Source organism: Hyperoodon ampullatus, assembly GCF_949752795.1.
Source record: "Hyperoodon ampullatus genome assembly, chromosome: 20".
NCBI lineage: Eukaryota > Metazoa > Chordata > Mammalia > Artiodactyla > Ziphiidae > Hyperoodon > Hyperoodon ampullatus.
In genome coordinates, this window is record NC_136933.1 from 4,066,159 (window position 1) to 4,088,659 (window position 22,501).

At 39.3% G+C, this 22,501-nt stretch overlaps 1 protein-coding gene across 1 annotated transcript; it reads right to left on the reverse strand.

Moving 5' to 3' along the window:
* Window positions 1-1,100: 1,100 nt before the first annotated feature.
* POLB (DNA polymerase beta) lies at window positions 1,101-21,584 on the reverse strand (the record flags this gene model as incomplete). The annotated part of the gene is made up of 14 exons (XM_079726819.1): window positions 1,101-1,333; window positions 2,567-2,706; window positions 3,199-3,263; window positions 8,649-8,735; window positions 9,330-9,400; window positions 10,547-10,619; window positions 10,717-10,771; window positions 12,569-12,620; window positions 14,718-14,767; window positions 16,542-16,600; window positions 17,216-17,290; window positions 18,548-18,614; window positions 21,138-21,195; window positions 21,524-21,584. The coding sequence occupies 14 exons, from the start codon at window positions 21,582-21,584 to the stop codon at window positions 1,239-1,241; spliced, it is 1,008 nt and encodes a 335-aa protein (XP_079582945.1). The 3' UTR covers window positions 1,101-1,238.
* Window positions 21,585-22,501: the final 917 nt, after the last annotated feature.

Here is a 22,501-nt window from a genome sequence, read left to right on the forward strand (position 1 = left end):
ATCTAGGGATTCAGTTAGTTCAAATAAATCTTTACGTAATTTCTGGTTAAGTTATGTACCTGACAGTAGTAAGCAGGGAAAATTATCACAGCAAATACTTTACTTTTCCTTAAAACTCCCATTGTTTATAATCATTTATTTCTTGGAAGGGAAATACAGTTTTGCTACAAAATAACTTGGTTAATAAAGAAGTAAGATTCAAAAGGTAGTATCTTATGTTTGTATAGCCCACTGCAAGTTACAAAGCATTTTTACATTATTTTGTTTTCAATAGCTCTACTTACCATTTGAGAACTTCCTATATTTTGTATTTACATAATTTCTATATTTCAAAGCTAGGGCTTTCAAGGAGTGCTTTACTTATACATTTTTGACGATCTGAACTTAAAAGTTACACTGGAGGAAAACCAGGGCAAAAAAAGTAAAACCTTTGTTCGAAGTTTAAGAGACCATATTGTATACATACGGGTACATATTAAAAGTGGTTTTAATTAGGGAAGCTCTTTCTGATGGATTACAATCAACTGCTACAGATTTCATTTAAGAGATAAACCACACACCTGTTCTTGGAATTAGGTTATAAGTATATGTTACAAAATCGCATATGGGCCAAGCATAGAAAAAAGTGTCTAAAAAAGATTGAACCCTCTTCCAAAGGCTTGCCCAATTGACTAATTTACAATCAGTAAATAGGAGGAAAGGTAATGAGGTAATGTGGTTTATAGCATAAGGGCAGAAAATGAGAAAACAAAAATTCCCATTTAAGATTTGTTATCATCTTTTTTTTTTTTTTTTTTTTTGCGGTACACGGGCCTCTCACTGTTGTGGCCTCTCCCGTTGCGGAGCACAGGCTCCGGACGCACAGGCTCAGCGGCCATGGCTCACGGGCCCAGCCGCTCTGCGGCATGTGGGATCTTCCCGGACCGGGGCACGAACCCGTGTCCCCTGCATCGGCAGGCAGACTCTCAACCACTGCGCCACCAGGGAAGCCCTCATCTCATCTCTTAATCCTCTCCACTGACCCTTAGTAAAGTGTGATCATGAACAGGATATATAAATTTAAACATATTTGCTAATAAAATAAGCACAAGATCATCTGATAATAGTACAAGAGGTTTTATTGACTAATGCAAGCTACAGCATGAAGAAACAATTATTTAAAAACACCACAGACCCTTATGTAGCAAAGGTTAAGAAATAAATTAAGACCTATTGGGCTGTGCCGGGGAGGACGGGCCTCATTCACTTCGATCCTTGGGTTCCCGGTATTTCCACTGGATGTAGTCAAAGATGTCCTTCTCACTATCCACGGGCAGCGGCTCTCCAGCAACTCCTGCAAGGAGGGAGAACACAACCTTCCTCATGAGCCAGTTCTGGAGTTTAGAGGTTTCAGGACTAAGAGCTACACAGGACTCACTTCCAGAGGAAAAAGAAAATAGTCCCCAAGCCACTCAAAAAAAAAAAAAAAAAAAAAAAAATCGCTTCTCGGCCTTTTGGCTAAGATCAAGTGTAGTATCTGTTCTTATCAGTTTAATATCTGATACGTCCTCTGTCCGAGGACAATATATTAAATGGATTTTTGGAGCAGGGAGTTGGAATAGGAGCTTGCTCCGTCCACTCCACGCATCGACCTGGTATTGCAGTACTTCCAGGAACGGTGCACCCCCTTCGGGGAAAAAAAGAAAAAATAAGTGTGAAAAAAAAAAAAAAAGATATTGACCGCCCTCCCCCTCCCCCATGAGCTTGTGTCTGTGCTTGGCCACACATATTACGGGCGCTACACAAAGAACCTCAGTATCCCAACTCTGGCCATCTGAAGTGGCCCTAATCCATGATTTTTCTGTCTGCTGGATCTCCACTGTATTAGAGAAAATACTCTAGTGAGTTCCTTTGCAACTCAATATACGGTCCCCGGACTAGCAGTACTGGCACCACCTGGCAGCTTACTGGCAATGCAGAAGCCCACTGAATTAAAATCTGCATTTAACAAGGTTCTCACATGGTTTGTATACACATTGACATGTGAGAAGCACAGCCCTCATCTACCAGGGATGAAAAACACTTTTAGGACAAAAGGACAAAATCTTCATCTTCCTAGAAGAGAATAGTAAACTACATAGTATACTGTGAAATGTTAACAAGATCTATAAAACAGAGATTAAGAAATTCTTACTCTTTAAACTTTAAAAGCTTGGAGCCAAAGCTACCAAGTTTGGCCTGGCACTAACATCAAAAATAACTGGGTTCTTTGGAAGTCTTGGAGATACATTTAAGAAAACAAAAACACTTTAGATCAATAAGATTATTTACTGACCATCAGAGGTAGAAAGAATTTAATCCATTCTAAGAGCTGGAAATAAATGAATCTTGTCATCATGGGCCTTCAACTGAGGGCCTGGGAGCACCTAGGGATTAAAGCTTTTTTTGTTGCCTGAGGGACTAACAATACCAAAGAAACTGCAATTAACTGGCACGGTTACTAAAAGGCTTTTTAGAAAAACCAAAGTTGCTAAACCAAAATATACAGATAACTGGGATTATCTCTAATGCAGACAAAAATACTCACCAGTGACTCCCAAGGGACGGATTGTGTATTCATTGATTGTGAAGCCTTTTTCTAGGGCATGAGCTCTCATATTCTTATTGAAAATATCACTCCCAGTGAAATAGAGCACACCACAGTAATACTGATCCTTGGGTATCAACCTACAACCAATAAACAATTCACCAATCTTTTACTACATATTTTCAATTTAGCAAAAACAGGACTCTTAAAATCATTAAGGCACAAAACAAGTCTGTGTGGTCCAATAACTGAAGAGGACACCATCATTAGGTAGACCATTCAAATGACCTCAACCTTGCAGTTAGTTGAGGTTTCAGTAAACTATGCTCTGCAAGAGGTGTGGACAAATGCAAAGCAGTATCACTTGTTACAACCAACTCTCCCCAGGCAGGATCTACTTTGAGCTGCAGAAGGCACCATGGTGAACCTAGAGATAATAAAGTAGGTTCTGTAGACAGTCATTATTCTTTACATACTTTCAGGCTAAACATTGTCTATTGCACAGACACATGGCACTTTGGAATGAAAAGGGGTCTTAGACATTTATGCAAATTCCAAGACATACAGAGGGAGGGGGAAAAGGGGAAAAGAAGGGAAAAGTTAATAGGTCAGCAATAAATGTTGAGTAATACCTGATATCAATTCTCCTGTGTGGATACTCCTTTTCATCATTTTTACTGGGAAGCTGGCAAACACCCTAAAATGTATATTTAAAAATAATGTTTAAAGATTTTTTTAAACTTAAGGCTTAACTCTAATCAAATATTGTTAACTGTGAAGTTATTTTTGCTTTAAATGGAGGCAGTTTTAAAATTGTGAGCGCTTGTAACTTAGTAGCTTTTCTATGCACTATATATTATCCCTGCCTTCCTACTGTGCTTCATGATAACTAAAGAATCACATGAAACAGCAGGCAAGGGTTCCGGTTATGAGGGTCTGGCTTTTGTGTGACTCTAAACAAGAAGCTAATCAAGGAAAACGTGAAAGACAGAGACCAAAACAAACAGAAAAAAAGCAACTTGGAAGAAACAATGATTATTCAGGCAGAAGAAAACAGACACAAAAGCTATCAGTAATATTCTCAGATCTCAGAATAAGGACAGAATTCTACAGAAAAAGAAAATTCAAGGAAAAGATTTAAATAAAAATTTTAAATATGATAGAAGTAGAAGAAGTTGAAATTGAGGAAATCTCCCAGAAATCAGAAAAGACAGAGAGAGTAAAATTAAGAAAAAATTAAAAGAAAATTAGAGGGTCGTTTTCTTCCTTCTCTACAGGTGAGTTTTCATTATACTTCTGCAGTTTTCTCTTTTAATACTTCTGCAGTTTTTAAACAACAATTATCAAGGTCTGTTTTGTTATCTTTTCCTTTTCCAGGAAAATGGGGAAAGTTTATGGACTGGGCGGCAACGCATAAATATGTAAAAAGAAATACAAACATCACCAAATTTCAAATATAAAGCTTCAAATGCCACATTCTAAGAAAACTACACAAGTGACAGGTTTCTGGTCCTAAAGGGCAGTCGAGTTGGTACACACGTCACTAAAAGACATACTTTTCACTCAGCAACATAGAAAAATCAAAATCTAAAATCTAAAATGGGTATTTTCTTTAGCAACTCCTATTCCTGAGAGATTAATGAAACCTGTTTATCTTCAAATATGAAACCTACCTTCTTAGGCACTAACAAGCTCCAACTCAACTTTCGAATGGAATTACCATGAGGCATTACCTCGAAGATCTGGATGTCTGAACCCACAGGCAATGATCTTTCTGTTTGTCACATCAGTAATAGGATTTCATCTAATGGCTTTGTTCCTTTCCTCAAGGCTAATTTTATTTCCTGCACTTTTTCTGAAGTGCTAATGTTAAAGCATTTCTCTGTATTACTATAAATTCTTTATTCGATTGAGTGGATTAGTTTTGTTTGGCATTTCAGTTAGGTCGCTTCATGCTGACTGTCTGAAATAAAGCCTCTTTCATTTCCCCAGTGTAGCCAAGGTATCTTCTATTGTCCTGTGAATCCTCGCTGTAGATATTTCACAGAAAATCATCCTCCGAGCTCAAACCTGCACGAAACGCTAAAATTTGAGTGGTACTCACCATATATAAAGTAAAAAGGCATCTAAATGCAGAGGAAATTGGTTTTTCTTCCAAATGTTATTATATTCACAGGAAGAATAGCTCAATTAATGAAAGACCCTGAGTTTACAAGAACATCTGGAATAACCCTGGCTTTCCTAAGCTTTGATTACTGTTAGTTTAAGAGAATTCATGTTTTGAAGATAACTTAAAAAACACACAGATGGTCATATCTTTAAAACTATTTAGTCAGTGCTTATAGCAACAAGACATTCTGAAATCAAGTGGATCGATATGGAGTGGAGTTTATTCCACTTCATAAGCTGAATTCATTTTGCAGCCAATTTCCTTTCAGAAACCTAGAGATCTTAACTCCTTTGGTGAGCTCTGCTCATGTTCATGTGCTCAGGGTCACTGCCCTGACTCCTGCCTGCCTCTCTCTCCCCACAGAGACCTGCCTGCCTAACTTCCTTACTTCAAGTCTTTCCCCAGGCCTCATCTTTTCAATAAGGCCATCCTCTTTAATACCGTCTCCTGCACTCCCTTTCTTTTTAAAAAATAATACTTATTATCTTAACCTAATGTTTTACCTACTTAATATGTTCACTGTTAAGTAGCAGTCCCTTCCCATACCCTCAAATAAAAGTTCTACATAAATTCACTGATCTATCCCATTCTCCTAGAGCAGAGCCTGGAATGTAGTAGATGCTAAGTATGTATTTGGTGAATTGACTGACTACACCTTCTCATTCCTACTGACACTCATTCTCCCCACTTTGTTCTTTCTTAGCACCATCTTCTCTCTTTCTATCCCTTTTTCTGTTCCCCAATTTAATTCTTTCCAGGTTACTACCTTCTTCCAACTGATCTATTTCCAAATAGAAATATATTATTTTTATATTATTATTATGTATTATACTAGTATAACACTGCACAACTCTTTGAAGATTCAGTATCTTCAAACGATATTTGTACAAACCCTTCAACGTTTCCACATATATTACTTAATCTGATCTGCATAACAGTCCTTTGACAGAGGGCAAGGATATCATTTTAAAAATAAGAAAATTAAGGCCTTAGAGAAGTAAAGCAACTTGTCAATGTCACACAACAAATTGGTAATGGAGCCAAAAGATCTTAAAGCCTCCGTATCCAAATCTACTTTCCTACGATGCAACATACCAACACCCACCGTGTTTGCAACAAGATACAAATAAATCACTTCTTATTGCCTCCAAAATAAAATGATTTGAAAGTTGACCTGGAGTGCTTCTCATCCTAACAAACACTAATTATAAATGTCAAAACAGCAGGCTCAAACATGGCATTTTCTAAGCTTCAGTAAAGACATGAACTACATGTACAGTATATAAACTTTATATACAGATCATCCACTAAGATGGATTCCTATGTCACAACATAAAGGCTTTAGTCTCTTATTGTGGTCTAAGTCTTCTATACTTTAAAAACAAACAAAAAGCCTGCTTTCTTATTTTTTAACCTGTTTTCTTCTGGAAAGAGGTTTGGAGGATTCCCTTTCTGGCAATACCTGTACATGTGCTGCCAGGTATGACCGAGAGAACGGAAGGCAAGATAGAGCCACGATTTCCACAACTCCAGCCCGTATCCTAGGATGGGTGAGTGCCTCTAGTCTTTCACATGCCACACGTACTGTGAGGTCTGAACCGGCCGACTCTGCAGCATCACTGGGATTTGGCTGCCTCTGACCTTCCTAGACAAAGGACTTCTCCTCTTTGAGCAGCTACTAGGATAACCCAGTTCCACTATGTCAGCAACTCTTTACGTTCATATACTTGGCTACCCACCTTCCTTTGCAGGTTACACCCAGCCCACCAGCTTGTAATTTTTCCTTGTATTCTTGCTAGCTGGATTACTACAGCCTCTGTAGGTCTTTCCTCTGGATCTCTTTGGGCACAGAAGAATACTGTTCAGACTGTAAAAAAATGCTTCTGCTTTTTTATTGTGTAAACACACCTTCCTGGTGGCTAACTCTGAAAACAGCTGCTGCACTTCCCCAGGAGAGAGTCCAGTGCTTTCACAGAGATGACTACTGAAGGAAGAGAGTCAGGCCATAAGGGGTCCCCAGTGGCATACCAGGACACTTTCCTACTATTTAAAAAAAACAACCTATCTTGTCTAGCACATGATTTTTAGAATTTTATCTGATTGAATGTTCTTTAAACGTAAGATTTATGCACATTCATTTTGAGTCATTTAAAGTCAATCTACATTTAAAAGGGTGTTCATATGGCATATACAAATCCTATTTTTATTACTATCTCATGTGTGCATATATTTTTGGGCATAGGGTAAGAGCTCAAAACTGACAGACTAGGGAGAACAGCTCATAAATGTAATTCCCAAACACTGACTAGAATTTTTATGTTTACCTTTCCCAAAGTTCTTTTGAAAATATTGATAAAGTGTGACAACTTAGGCAATATACTTTCATAGCCCATTAATATCACCATGCTGAATCAAATGACGTGTTTTTGCATATATGATTAAATACACATAACATAAAATACACCACTTTAACCCTTTTTAAGTGTGCAGTTCAGTGGCATTAAGTACACTCACACTGTTGTGCGACCATCACCACCGTCTTCAGGGCTTTTTCATCTTCCCCAGCTGACATTCTGTCCCCATAAACACTCACTCATCTCCCCGCTGCCCCGCCCATGCCCTGGCAACCACCGTTCCATTTTCTGAATGACATGGTAATTCAATTATCTATCTCAACCATCTTCTTCTACTTTTGGCTAAGACGGTCAAATCTACACAGTGAGACTCTTGCTAATTTTAGCGTGTCCATGCTCCAAAAGCATAGTCTCTTTCCTTTCAGTCACATGACTTAGGAAAAGGGGGGCATGGAGAAAAGAGCGCCCAAATGCTGTATTTAAGTGAGCAGCAGATAAATGTAAGCCTTTATTACATTAGCCCTAGATTTCTATTTGCCTTCGGTTTTTATACAGGACCATTTATTTATTTATTTATTTATTTTTTTGCGGTACGTGGGCCTCTCACTGTTGTGGCCTCTCCCGTTGCTCAGCGACCACGGCTCACGGGCCCAGCCGCTCCGCGGCACGTGAGATCTTCCCGGACCGGGGCATGAACCTGTGTCCCCTGCATCGGCAGGCGGACTCTCAACCACTGCGCCACCAGGGAAGCCCAGGACCATTTATTAATATTCTTAATCCATTTGCTATTTGTCTTGAATCCTCAAATCTTAATCCCCTAGGAAGAACACAGGACTTTGACGGTCCATCACAATGGGTTTCACTGGGACGACTCCACAGGTGCCCCCTCTACGAGCCCCCTACTTATCATTTCACACAGCGTGGTTCTTCCCCTGGACGTTCTATCATGTACCCTGATGTCTTCTTTCTTTGGTCTTGTAATAGATTAATACTCTTCAGACAATTCTAATCTCACTTATTAATATATTCTGAGTCAAAGAGTATTTGCTATTTTAGGGAAAAAATATAATATATTAAAGTCATTATGGATATTTTAAAAATAGCAGATTATGCATAATTACCTATTCCAATGGCACAGATTATTTACAAGTGGGGAATTTAGAATAAAACTCTTTACTGGGACTTCCCTAGTGGCACAGTGGTTAAGACTCCACGCTCCCAATGCAGGGTTCGATCCCTGGTCCCGGAACTAGATCCCACAGGCATGCTGCAACAAAGAGTTTGCATGCCACAACTAAGGAGCCCTTGAGCTGCAACTAAGGAGCTCACCTGCAGCAACTAAGACCTGACGCAACCAAATAAATTTTAAAAAACCAAAAACAACAAAAACACCCTCTTTACTAAAATATTCTCAGATTAGAAAATATATCTCCTCTAAGGTCTAGGATGTCCTATTTACTGACCGTGACACTAAGCTACAGTGAGGTCACACTCAGAATGGTTACTGGACAGTCTCCACAGTTTTTTTTTAAATGTGTTAACTCAAGCGAGTACTTACCATGAACTTTGTTTCCCCTTTTGACAGAGTGTCTGTAATAAAATGGACCTTTTGTAACTGCTCCACAACACGATGCAACAGCTTTGGCTATAGAATCATAATTAGGGAATAAGAAAAAAAGCAATTAGTCTGTTACAGCAAGAGAGCATTTTTAAAATGAGTTTTCTGATGCTCTATGCAGAAATGCCTAGTTTTCCTATGTTCTGAGTACTTTTTCTTCTAACAGAAAATTCACCTTATCAAATGAAACCACCACTTTTCACCAATATCATGATACCCCCAAATAGACATCATTTGTCTTTATCTGTTTCATTAAACAAAAAGTTACCTGCTTCATCTTTAAAAGGTATATATTCCAAAATCAAAAGCATTTTGCCTTCATGGGTCTTCTAACAGAGCTTAAGTTTCTTGATAGACAATAAATAATTCTGGAAGTAGTTTACGAAATTTCATCTCTTTCAAATGTTAGACTGTCCTGCCAATTCTTTGTGGACGAACAACGCGTATCCCTTCCAACAACTTACTCTGCCTTTCAAAGAATTCAGTCAGTACAAAACACTTCAACTGACTTTCAGAAAGATTAAAACAAAAACTCATTCTGAAAATATCCAATTATCATTTAGAAAATGATATTCACTGCTGTGTAAGACCGATCACATTTGCTTATAAATTCTGAGGCACCTGTTTGGTTGACTCAGAGGTAAAGTTTGGATGGGTCAGAAGAACATCCATGTCGCCACTGGACTCTGCACCTGTGAATGCAAAAAATACGTATGGAATTCTCCTCGCAAATTTATCAATTAGGCAAACACAGAACCAAGGTGATGACACACATAGAAGAGTCTTACTTCTTACAGCCTAACTTTCTATTTCAATGTGCTTCATATTCAGAATTAGTTAAAAGAGTTCAATTTTCTGTCCAACTATTCAGGTATATTGATGTAAACAGCAGAATCTGGGATAACAACAGTAATTGATGTTAGATATATGTTGCATACAATTGGTTAAATATTATTAAAAATGTACCTAAGTAACTACTCAATAATGAATAAAAATAACATTTAAATATACCTTTAAAATATATCTATGAACACTAAATATTTAAAAATCTCAAATTAAACAATATGCTCTAACTCTGCAAAGGTTAATCAGAAAATTCATTTCAATTCTTCTGAATGAATTCACTTAATGAGTACTGGTAACAACTACTATTATGGCATCATAGATAAGAATGATAGGTTCTTATAGCAGCTACCCAGAGAATTTCTGATAGCCTATTACCACTTCCTAAGCAAAACTCCAGAGGTGGCCAGAGATTCAGTCAGACGTCTATTTCAAGGTTTTAAATAAAGTTCTATTTCAATTTTTTAAGATAATATTTTAAAATTTAGGTTACCCTTCCAAAATTTTGAGACAGTAAGAGACCAGGATTGTGTGGTTCTCACTTTGTTCACATTCACAGAGTAAATCAAGATCTTCTGAAGAACCTGGTTGTTTTGAGAATTGGTTCTGAGCTGATGTCTCTGAGACATTAAACGTAGATCCATTAGAGAAAACTTAGAAAATTAAATAAGGTAAACAACAAACAAAAAAACTACTCATGGCTTCACTAGCATCTAGCCAGATAACCACTATTAGCATTTAATATACCTAAAATTATTTTATAATAATTTTATTAGAACTAGTCATCAAAAAAACCCATCCTATAATAAAATCAGGATGAATTTCCTCTAATTTATATTCCCATTTGTAAACAAATAAATTTAGTTAATACTACTAGATCTTAGTAAATCTATAAAGTAACATACATTACATCTTTTTAATCCATGTTTTTCATATACATTAGGCAATTTTAACATCATTTAACATGAATAACCTAAGCTTAGGAAGTATGTTACCTCTTCTGAAACTGCCACAGACTGTAGCAATGTACTCAGAATCCACTTTGCCAACTTCACTTAGTATAATATCCTAATAGAAGAAAAATTAAGTCAGTATTCTAAAAATGGCTTTTCACCAATTGACGTTCTCAATTCTAATCAAAGAATACAATTCAGCACACTCTTACTTGCATTTGTAACATCTCTTCACGAGGAATTCTTTTCTCAAAGTCCTCAAAATATCTGTAAAGACAGAATAAGTAGACAAAAGATTTTTTGGGAAATTTCAATCTTAGAAATTAAACTGCCTACTTTATCAAGTGTCCTTATACAAGCAGATCTTTCAAAAATCAAGACTAAAATTCATTACGACAAGAGTAAAATTGGGGGGGTGGGGAGAGGTTTATTCCTTAACTTGGATCAAAATCCTTAAGTGTCATGCTTTGTGATATTCCAGATATTCCATCCAAACTTATTTTAAATAAACTTCGCATTCACATACCAAGAGTAAATAAATATATTTAAGTTAATACGGTTCCAAGTTAGACTGCTCCCTACTGGCAAATCCAGGGATTACAGTTTATTGCTCTTAGATCCTGAAAAATACTTGTATTTTAAAATATCCTACAATATGGATGAACCAAGACAACATTATGCTAAGTGAAAGAAGTCAGTCACAAAAGACCATATATTATGATTTCATTTACATGAAATATCTAGAATAAACAAATCTATAGAGACAGAAAGTAGAATAGTGGTTGCCAGGGGCTGGGGGAGGGAAGGGTAGTTGGGAAGAAATGAGGCATGATGGCTCATGGGTTTGGGCTTTTCTGGGGACAACAAAAATGTTCTAAAATTGACTACGGTCATGGCTGCACAACTCTGTGAATATTAAAAACCACTGAATTGCACACTTTTAAGTGGGTGAATTACATGGTATATGAAATGATATTTCAATAAGGCTATTAAAAATACTATCTTAGGGCTTCCCTGGTGGCACAGTGGTTGAGAGTCCGCCTGCCGATGCAGGCGACACAGGTTCGTGCCCCGGTCTGGGGGGATCCCACATGCCGCAGAGCAGCTGGGCCCGTGAGCCATGGCCGCTGAGCCTGTGCGTCCGGAGCCTGTGCTCCGCAACGGGAGAGGCCACAACAGTGAGAAGCCCGCGTACGGCAAAAAAAAAAACAAAAAACTATCTTAGTATTAAATAACATCTAAGAATGATAAAGTGCCTGTTCAAAACCAATTCTCACAACAAGCAAGTTTTTCAGAAGATCTCCATTTACTATGTAAATGCAAGGAGAGTGAGAACTACACCATCCTGATCTTTTACTGGTTCAGAGTTTTGGAAAGGCAGTGTAAGTTTTAAAATATTGTGGTAAGGCATCAACGGGGAAGTTCAGAAGGTTATTAGGACTGAATGGCCAACAAGACAACCTAAGACCAGAGGAGATACGTGCTTATGCATGTACACTATGTTCTGTAAATAATCAGTCAGAAGGGGAGTGGGTCTGTATCTTGCACTTGACAAAGTAATTACCCATGCTGACAGACGACACGTCTACTAGTTATTCCTATTCTGGTATTTAGGTGTCTGGGTTTTCTTCCTTTTCCTTTTTAAAAAAATTTAGTGTTTCATGGTCATGTCCCGTCTTCTCAGGTAGACTCTCAACTTCTTAAGAGCTACACTGAACCTGTTTATATCCTAACCTCAGAGGCAGTGCTTTCTACAATGTAAGCATGAAATAAACACCCTGACTGACTGAGGCCCTCAGTTCTATGTATTTTAAGGGGAAGTTCCCAGCTAAAGTCAAGGGAATGTGGGATATACTCAAAACAAGCAAACAAACTAGAAGGCAGTAAAAAACCACGTGTGAATACAGGCTTATTCTCTATAGGAGTCTGCAACAAATCTTAGCATTTCTGAATAGTAAAATGGCTGTGTTTAGCTAAGTCTGAAGACTTATGGTGTACGGAAGAATGGCTATAAAATTTTTTACTTTTACATTTCAAGTGTCAAAAGAAAATTTGCTATCTTACTTTAGCCCAATTCGCTGATGATGGTTCAATTTATCTTCATTTTTTCTGAGATCTGTATAGAAGATAAATAAAGTTGAGATGCTGATTTAAACATTTTTGAAAAAAAATGCTAATTTCAGTGATCCTTTTTTTCAAAGAACTACCTGGAAAACACACTGAAATAACTTTGAAAAGAAAATGAAAAAAACTTTCAGATATTAAGAACTAGATAAAAGTGATTCTTCAAGTCAATAGTAAAACCCAACAGTGACTGCATAATCATTTTTATTTACTGAATCAAAATTTCAATTATAGTTACATAGAAGAGTAGATAAAACATACCAGGATCATACCAAACTTCACTGAGTATAGCAAAAAGCAGCCTTCTAAGAACGTATATTGCTTAATTTACGGTTAATAGCAGCAGAAGTTCATTCATACTGTTCATTTGTTCATTCACTCCTTCGCTGGATTAATATTTACTGAGTACCGATTTGTGCAGGCACTATGCTAAAAATCCCATTGAAAGGAGAGGTAGTATTATCGTTTTTTTAATCAAGAAAACTATAATATCTTAAATTGAAAGTGACCGAGTTCCAACTGGGTGGTCCTTTAGTGGGTACAGGCACAGGAGTGAGCCTTGTTAAAGAAACGGCAAGATAAGTATGCTTCAAAAGCAATTCCTATGGTCGCCCTTATATTCACAAACATAAACTCTCTCTGGAGACATAAAATAGAGAAAAATAAGCACCTTTATTATTAAAAATAAGCACGTGGTATTTCTCAGAATTGTGTGCACACAGAAAACACTAAGGTGTATGACCGAAAATGCCACAGAAATATTGAGTTTGTTATATACGGAGAGAGGGATATCGACAGCTATTACATTACATATCTGTGAATGGTGAAATAATGTAAAACCACCACAGGAGATCCTAGACACTCCCAAGGGATGAACGAATACCTTTGAGAAACAAACTCTTGACCTCTTTAACCAATATTTCACTCAGGTAAATTATATATGCCACAAGCAGAAAAGCACAAACCCTCTCTGAGATGCATATATTAGAACAATTCATTCTCTAGCTATGTGATTCACACAAATTCTTAAGTTAATAATATTACTAATTAATCATGCCCTTTAAGAGTCAGTTACTATTTTTAAGTACTTACTAGGTACCAAGCACTATGCTAAGTCTTTTACATACATTATTTCATTAAATCATATGAGAGAGATATTATGATACCATTTTGTAGCTGAGAGACTGAAGTATCACAGTCAACTTTTTTTTTTTTTTTTTTGCGGTACACGGGCCTCTCACTGTTGTGGTCTCTCCCGTTGCGGAGCACAGGCTCCGGACGCGCAGGCTCAGCGGCCATGGCTCACAGGCCCAGCCGCTCCGCGGCATGTGGGATCTTCCCGGACCGGGGCACGAACCCATGTCCCCTGCATCGGCAGGTGGACTCTCAACCACTGCGCCACCAGGGAAGCCCCCACAGTCAACTATTTTAATAAAGGGGTGGAGACTGGATTCAAACCCAGGTCAGTCTCCAAAATCTGTCCACCTGACCATCTGCGTTGCTTATAAATAGTTGAGCCCACAAATATTAATCCCCAAGTGCCACAGATGTGCTGTAATAAATCCATATAGTATACACAACTTGAAAGCATGAAGAGGTAAATTATATTTAAAAGATTGCTATATTAGGTTTAAGGAAAATGTTTTATAATTACTTGACTTTTATTTTTATCACTTCTTTGAAAGCAAAAATCCCTTCAATAAGCATTGCAAGCCTCTTAACAGAATTTTTCTCAATATACATAACTTGGCTTTTAGGCTGAATGTATAGGACTTTACGGTCTAGAATTTTATTAAAGAAACAAAAGCAATTTAAAAATCGTCTAAAAATCTACAAATGAATCATTGCCTTTAAACCAAGAAGCCACTTCTTGTTCCTCTTGATTTTTTTCTAAATTATAGACCAAAACATGTTTAAAATGGGAATATAAACTATACTTTATATCTGTTCTCTACTGTAGAGTTAAAAAGAAAATCTTACCATTCGTTTCTACTAATTGAGAAAGGGTTTTTCAAATTCCAGTTTGTTAGAGCATGGTCCTTCAGGACTATATCTGACCTGAAATTAGTGACCTACTGTACAGACTCACCTTCTAATGTCTTAATTCCTTCATCTACAAACTTCCTTGCAGCAGATGGACTACAAAGAAAGAAAAGCATTATCTCAGTATCAAGTGAAACTCAGGATCCTTGTAACAAATAAACAGTTATGTCTCCTCTTGTCAAACATAAAAGCTACTGCTGAGCTAAAAAAAAACACCTGCTAAACTATTGTGTAGGTACTTTGGTAATGTTCAAATTATTGAAGCCTTAATCTAGGAAGACAGTCATAAATTTACATATGAAAAAGACATCCAAGCAGCTAGGTGGCATAATGCCCATGTACATTATTCATACACCAGAAATACAGGCACTTGAAAACCATTCATTCAAATGAGATTTAATGAGGGCCTATTATGTGTCAGATATTCTTCTAGGTACTGAAAATACAGCAGGAATAAGACAAATAAGGGCCCTGGTCTTACCTGTTTACATTCCAGTGGTTAGAGAGAGACAATAAACAGATATATAAACAAAGAAAAATATCTGGTAGGTGAATTAAAATAGGGTAATATGACAGAGTGGCTGGGTCTTCTTTAGATTGGGTGGTGAGGGAAGGCCTCTCAGATGATATTTAAACTGAGATTTTAATGACAAAGAGCCTTGGTACAGAAACTGTGCAGTAAAGAAACTGATATTCATATCAGGAAGGCAATGTGGCATAGAAATAATAGGTCTGAACTGGGAGCCGGGAGACCTAGGCTCTGATTCTGGCCCTGCCACAGCTATCTCACCCTCTGCATTCAGTTTTCTTGCCTGGACAATGAGAATAATGTAACAGATGCTCTCTAAAACAAATATTAACATTTTATAATTGTCTTGGGTCCCCAAGGAGTCATGCTCCTTTTCAGTATACTAGGTTTAGGAATTTAATATATTTTAAAATAACATTCATCAAATGGTTGCCATTAAGGAACAATCATCATATACCTAAAAGAATGACCTCATTCCATCAAGATGAGAGTTAAGTAAAGCACTGCAGCCCTAATATTTCAGTGTTAACCTTTACTCTCCTCAGTGTCAAAGAAGCCTCTGCTAGCTCAAATTTAAGATAGAGATGCCTTCATTAGGAAATACTTGAGTGCTTGTTCCAAGCTCATATGCCAGGTACTACAGAAAAAGCTTAAATGTTTAAGATAAATACCACGCTCAGAGAGGCAAAAGAGCCACAATTTGGAGGGAGTGATAATAAGTCCACAGAGCAAGTGCTAATGGAGCTTAGAGGAAGGAGGGATTATTTCTGGCTGGGGACTCAAACTGGATTCATGTGCCTTGAATGGGGCTTTTAAAGTCGCGGCAGCCTCTGAAGAACCAGCCTGACACATGTAAAATATGGGTGAGTGAACTGCATGGGCAAAGGTGCAGAGGTGGAAAGGGACAGGCTTTGAAGAGAAACAGCATGTACTTTAGTTTGGCTGACATAAAAAAATTAAACAACCCTACTACTGTGTCTGCTTAAAAAATAATTCTTGGGGCTTCCCTGGTGGCGAAGTGGTTGAGAATCTGCCTGCTAATGCAGGGGACACGGGTACAAGCCCTGGTCTGGAAGGATCCCACATGCCACGGAGCAACTAGGCCCGTGAGCCACAACTACTGAGCCTGCGCGTCTGGAGCCTGTGCTCCGCAACAGGAGAGGCCGCGATAGTGAGAGGCCCGCGCACCATGATGAAGAGTGGCCCCTGCTTGCCACAACTAGAGAAAGCCCTCGCATAGAAACGAAGACCCAACAGAGCAAAAATAAATAAATAAATAAATAAACTCCTACCCCCAACATCTTCTTTAAAAAAAAAAAAAAAAAAAAAAAACAGTCTTACCCAATGCCACTAACTCGAGTCAGGAAATTGATGGATGAACTCGTATCATCCTGCCGAATCTTTAAGGAAAAAAAAAAAGTCTAACAATGATTTAGGAATGCTTTGAGGACTCAAATGATCTTATTAGAAATACACTAGGCAGCTAAGAGACTTGAAGAGCCATTTACACTGCCCGGATAACCCATGCAAAAGGATTCATGTAAAACCCCAGTGGTTACAGGTTAGTAAGAAAGCAGATGAAGATGGCTCTTCTCTGAATTATCCAATACTTTTAAAAGGCTTATTCATAAAAAGACCAGAAGTGATATAATGACTATCATCAGGGTGAAATAAAACAATAAAAATGCTTGCGAGAGTTTAAGCATAGAAATTCTAAAAGATAACAATCATTTAGTCAAAGTTTATAATCTCCCTTCTAAATGCTACTGAAAATAAGAAGTAATTCTATCACAGATGCTAATAGTCTCTTAAATGCAACATAAAATAAGTGAACAGTTTATAAGAACAATATTCAAAATTTAAAATATAGGACACTTACAAAGCCATAAACTGCTCCTTCCTTTTCTCACTGAATCTAACAGAGGGTGGATGACGTCACCCACCCTGTAATGGTGCTACATGATAGCTGCCATAAAGGCAGACACTATAAGCAAACAAATAAGTTAGCATTTTACCTTTTCCAGTTTACGCAATTTTCCAGTAGCTAAAAACTCATCAATCTTTTCAGCAATTTTTGTTCCTACTCCAGGCTACATAGAAAATAAAAAATATAAAAGTCACATAAATATTATACTTACCAAATCACTAAAAGATAAAGGAAAAAATGAGAAATGAAAAAACAATGATCATCACATGACCAGTTTTCAAACAAAGGACACAGAAAATTGAGCACCAGTAAAAATATATTCCCCCAAAGACAAAATGTTTAAATAATTGGCAAAAGAGGAGCCCTAATAAGACAATTCTAAATGACCTTGCTTTTTCAAAATTAACTTTTGTTGTAGAAAAATTAGAAAATATAAAGTTGCATAAAGAAAATATTAGAATCACTTGTTAATTTCATCCCCCTGAAAATTAAAACAACCTGTAACCTTGCCACTTAACATCTGCTATATACTGACTTCTTTTTTGCTCATATATATATGCAAAGTTACGTGCGTGTATATATATGCGTGTGTGTGTGTATACATACGCCTACTTTTTTCTTACAAAAATAGAATCATACTGCTTTGTAAAGTGCTTTAACTTAAAAATGCATCATGAACAAATTTCTATATCGATAAATAAGCTACATCTTTAATGACCGCATAGTGTATTATTGTATGAATGTATCATAACTTACTTTAAAAATACCCTACAGGAGAACATTTAGATGTTTTCCAATTTTTGAAATTATAACAATGCTGTCGTGGACTTCCTCTAGAACAGAAGTTCTCAGGCTTTTGCATACACCTGCATCACCTGAGGGATGTGTTAGAACAGAGAATGCCAAGTCCCACCTGAGAGGGACACTATTAGCACACAGGGCTTCATGGAAATTACAGAGAACAGGGCTAAATGCCATAATATGCAAAGGGGCTTAATCATGTGCTTATTAGTGGGTGAGATCTCCTTGGGAACACTAACTCACATAAGTTCCTCTAGCTGGGGACCAGAAGGAACAGCTAGCGAGCAGACATGCTAGTACCACTCTGTTATCGCGCTCTCTTGAGGACTAACACTCAAGCTGAAATTCAGTGTGAGAATGAGTACACATATATATGGCAAAGTAGAGAAAGAAAATTGTAATTACATATGTTAAAAAATTTTTAAATCCACCCCCTCCCCCAATAAAAACACTCCAAGCTTGAAAAAGTATGCTTGAAATAGCATTAATCTTATTCCAAGAAAGCAGTGCAATCTGCCCGTGTGGGTCAAGGCAGCTTCAGAAGCAAATTTCATTTTGTGGGAACCCATCAGATCGGGACATGTGTGAGCTCTTCGATCAACTTGCTCCCTAAACTTACCAGTTTCTTAGCTTCTGCTCCACTCTTTATTTTGTGTGGGTACTTTGCTATCACAGATGCTGCTTTTCTACAAGTAAAACGAACAAAAAAAGGGAAAACCAATTAGAAAGCCAGCAAAGTATTAGTTTTTCTTAAACTGGAATATACATACAAACAAATATGCAGCTTAAACTTTCACCAAGATGAACTTATTTTCCACATCTGTGTAAAAATTTAAAACTCAATGAGCTGACAGACCACCTGCATCTCTAACTTGTAAAAGTATCCTGAAAACCCTCGCATTTGAGAATGACACAGTTTTAACCGTATATGTAAAACTAGGGAGATTCAGGAAACCAGTAGCCTTTCCTTTCTGGGATTAAGTGGAAAACATCATTGAGCTTTTTTTTTAATAGCTAGTTTTTAGAAATTGTTCATAACTCTCTTTTCATAAAAAATGTGCCACCTAGACGTATTCAAACTACTACATACCAAACTGGCTTATGGATGGTTATTTTTAAATTCATGGCTTAAAACTATTCCCCTATGTCCTTGTACCAGTTCTTTTTTTTCATTGCTCTCATTTCGGTTCCACATAAAGCAGTGACCTGTATCCTTGCCATCTCCACACATACCTAGCTCAGTAGTCTGGTGACAGATTGGGTCCACCCTGGGAGCTCACTGATGGTATCCTGTCTATAATTTCAATGCTAAATGTAGTTTTTGGATAGTCTTTGAAGCCTTAGTTTTTCACTCTGTTCTAGCACATATAACCTTCAGATTTGGATTTCGACTTCTGTATTAGCATGTTACTGATGATGAGTCTGCAAAGGTAGGTTGAGGGCAATTTGTGGAGGAAATTGTTTCAGCAAAGACAAGCAGTTCCACATAATTGGCACTATGGCACAAAGCCTGAAAGGGAAGAAGAATTAAATCAGGAAAGGCCTTTTGTATGCAGACGCTTTGGGGTTTCATCAAGGGAAAGAGGAAATATTTCATTCAAGAGAATATTTTGGTCCCATCAAGAGAAATGTATATGGGGACTGGGGGCTGGGGAGGAGCCTGCAGGGGTGGTAGGGCATCACCTGCTTTTCCAGACTTACTGCCCACTCAGACTATACCCCTTATGCAAACTGAATTACTGACTTCCTAGAAAATGCAATACCCCTTCACGTCTCAGTGCCTTGACTCATTTTGTTTCCTTGCTCTAGATTGTTCCTCCTCTCCCTTATCTCCTGATGGGCTCCTTGAAGACTAAACACCTCCTCTCTGAAGCCTCCTGAGACTCAAGTAGAATACGGGGTTGAATCTCTCTCGGATGTTGAGATCATCAAATGTGTGGACCACGGTACAAATATTTTACAGAGGAATTCACAGGAGGTAAAGAAAGGGAGTGTAATCAGTTTTTAGTTATGGTGAGTGAGAAGGAAAGATGGGAGTTGAGTTGAGTTTTGAAAGGGTAGAGACAAAGGTAACACAGGCTTGAAAATCTGGAGAAAAGCCCAGTGAATACAGATCTGGAGTCACTGACTGGTATTCAAAGCCAAGAATGCTAAGATTGCCAAGGAAAGTATAAAAGTGAGAAAAGAGGGCTAAGGGCAGACCTCTGGGAACTACCAACATTAAAAGGTAAGATAGAAGAGGAGAAAGAACAGAGATCGTGCCATCATGGAAGTCAAGATGAATGCCACTGAGCGTCCAATAAGATGAGATATGGGTGAGAACCTTTTCAGAGGAATGGCAGGATGGAAATTACACTGCAATCAGATAAAGAATGACTGGGGGGCTTCCCTGGTGGCGCGGTGGTTGAGAGTCCGCCTGCCGATGCAGGGGACACGGGTTCGTGCCCCGGTCCGGGAGGATCCCACATGCCGCAGAGCGGCTGGGCCCGTGAGCCATGGCCGCTGAGCCTGCGCGTCTGGAGCCTGTGCTCCGCAACGGGAGAGGCCACAACGGTGAGAGGCCCGCGTACCGGAAAAAAAAAAACAAAGAATGACTGGGGATGAGGAACTACAGGCAAGGAATACAGATTATTCAAGGTTAACTGTAAAGTGGAGGAAAGAGAAAGGTGCTAGCTAGCGGGCAGAGGGAGGTGAAGAAGATTGCTTTGTTTTTGCTCTTAAGAGCTGAGGGACTTGGACAGGTTTACAGATTAAAGGGGCGGAAGCAGGTGGATATGGCATTAACGGCTAGGATAAGGGCCCTGGTGAAATGGACAAGGATGAGATTCAAAAGGTGACAGATCAGCCACACACCAACCAGATGGAAAGACTCCCCTGAACCACATCTATTTCACAGCACAGACCTCACCCACTATCTTTCATTATGACTTAAAATCAAACTGCATTTTCAATAATTCACGTTCGATCATGGGAAAAATATGTATTAGCCTATTTTCAATCAGAATTGGCAACTAATCAAAACTGATCCTACAGAACTCTGCCCAAATTCTCTCAGAAATATCGCAGCAAAGTGCCACCAGAGTCAATACCCTCAGTTCTTGCTTTTTTTCTCCTCCTACAGACGGTCCTAATATCCACTGGACCCTCAGCCCTGTTAATTGCCACACATCCGAGAACGCATGCTAACAGAGAATGCCGCTCCGTCCCACCTGTAGGCATTGTACTTGTGGATAGCCTGGTTCACGTTCTTCTCAAAGTTCGCGAGTTCTGAAAAGGCAACAAGAGGCTCGGGTGAACAAGAACCACGAGTAAACAAACGAGAACTGAGTTTCCTGGAAGGGGGCGTAACAACCTCTTAAGGGACAGGGACCCCCGCTTGTACACCGGCCAGGCAGGCCAAGGGCAGCCCAAGCGTGACTCAAGGGTCCCCAGCAGGACTGACAATCTGCCACCGGCGCCGGAGGGAGATCCGCACGGAAGACTCCGGGCTGCTAGGGGCCGACCCCATCCTTGGGCTGTCGGGACTCGAGAGAAGGAAGGGAAAGCAGCGGGGAGGGAGGAGAGGAGAAAGGCAGCGGCGCCGGGCCGGGCTAACCTGTGAGCATGTCGGTGATGCCCCCGTTGAGCGTCTCCTGCGGCGCCTTCCGTTTGCTCATGGTGGCCTGCACCCGAGGACCGCAGAGAGCTCACAGCCAGGGATGGTCCCCTCGCCCAGCTTTCGGGAGGGGCTGGAACCTGGAGAGGACGCAGGACCAGCCCAACGCGGCGAATCCAGCGCGACTGGCTGAACAATGAGGGCTTCTGACTGGGGGGGCGGGGGCGCGGCGCGCGAGTGACGTCACGCGCTCGGGGCGGGGCGGGGCCGGGACCCCAGGGGCAGGGGGCGGGGCGGGGCGGGGGCGGGGCGGGGCCGGGGCGGGGCCTCAACGGCGAGAGAGAAAAAGGAGCCTGGAGCCAGCAGGACCGGGAGGAGGATGTTGGACCCGAGCTTAGATTTGGCGGACGGGAAATGGGAGCCTCAGGATTACAACCCAGTGGGGTTCCTATGGGGAAGACCTGGACTCCTAACCTAAGGCGTTGTACCTGTCTTCCCAGGCATAACGTTTTCTAAAGTCCTCTCCCTAGAAGGGAAGTCTGGTTTTGACTCTGAAGTCAAAACTTCAGATGGTGGGGTATGTAAGATGATGGGGTGCGAGTAGAGTACATAGACCTCAATTCAGTCCACGCTGCAGAGGAGTGCTGTAAGTCTGCGGCAGGAGCCTGGAATGAAATCTGCCGATCACAGGAATGCCTCCCATACTAAACTTTTTAGCAGATATGTCACCCAGTGTCAAAAGATATTTTATGTTTTATTCCCCTCCTTTTGCGGCAGGGTCCAAAGTGAAAAAACCACTAAGAACCCCTTAACCTAGATAATGAGCAATGCAACTGTCATTACAACATGAGGACCTATATCTGAGAAATTTACAGTTCTGCTTAAGAAACGGAAATGTGACATCAGCAATATGTTACTTGCAAGAGTAACTCCTGGGGTTCATACTCAACTGCCAATTCCAGGCAATTGCTTTGTGTA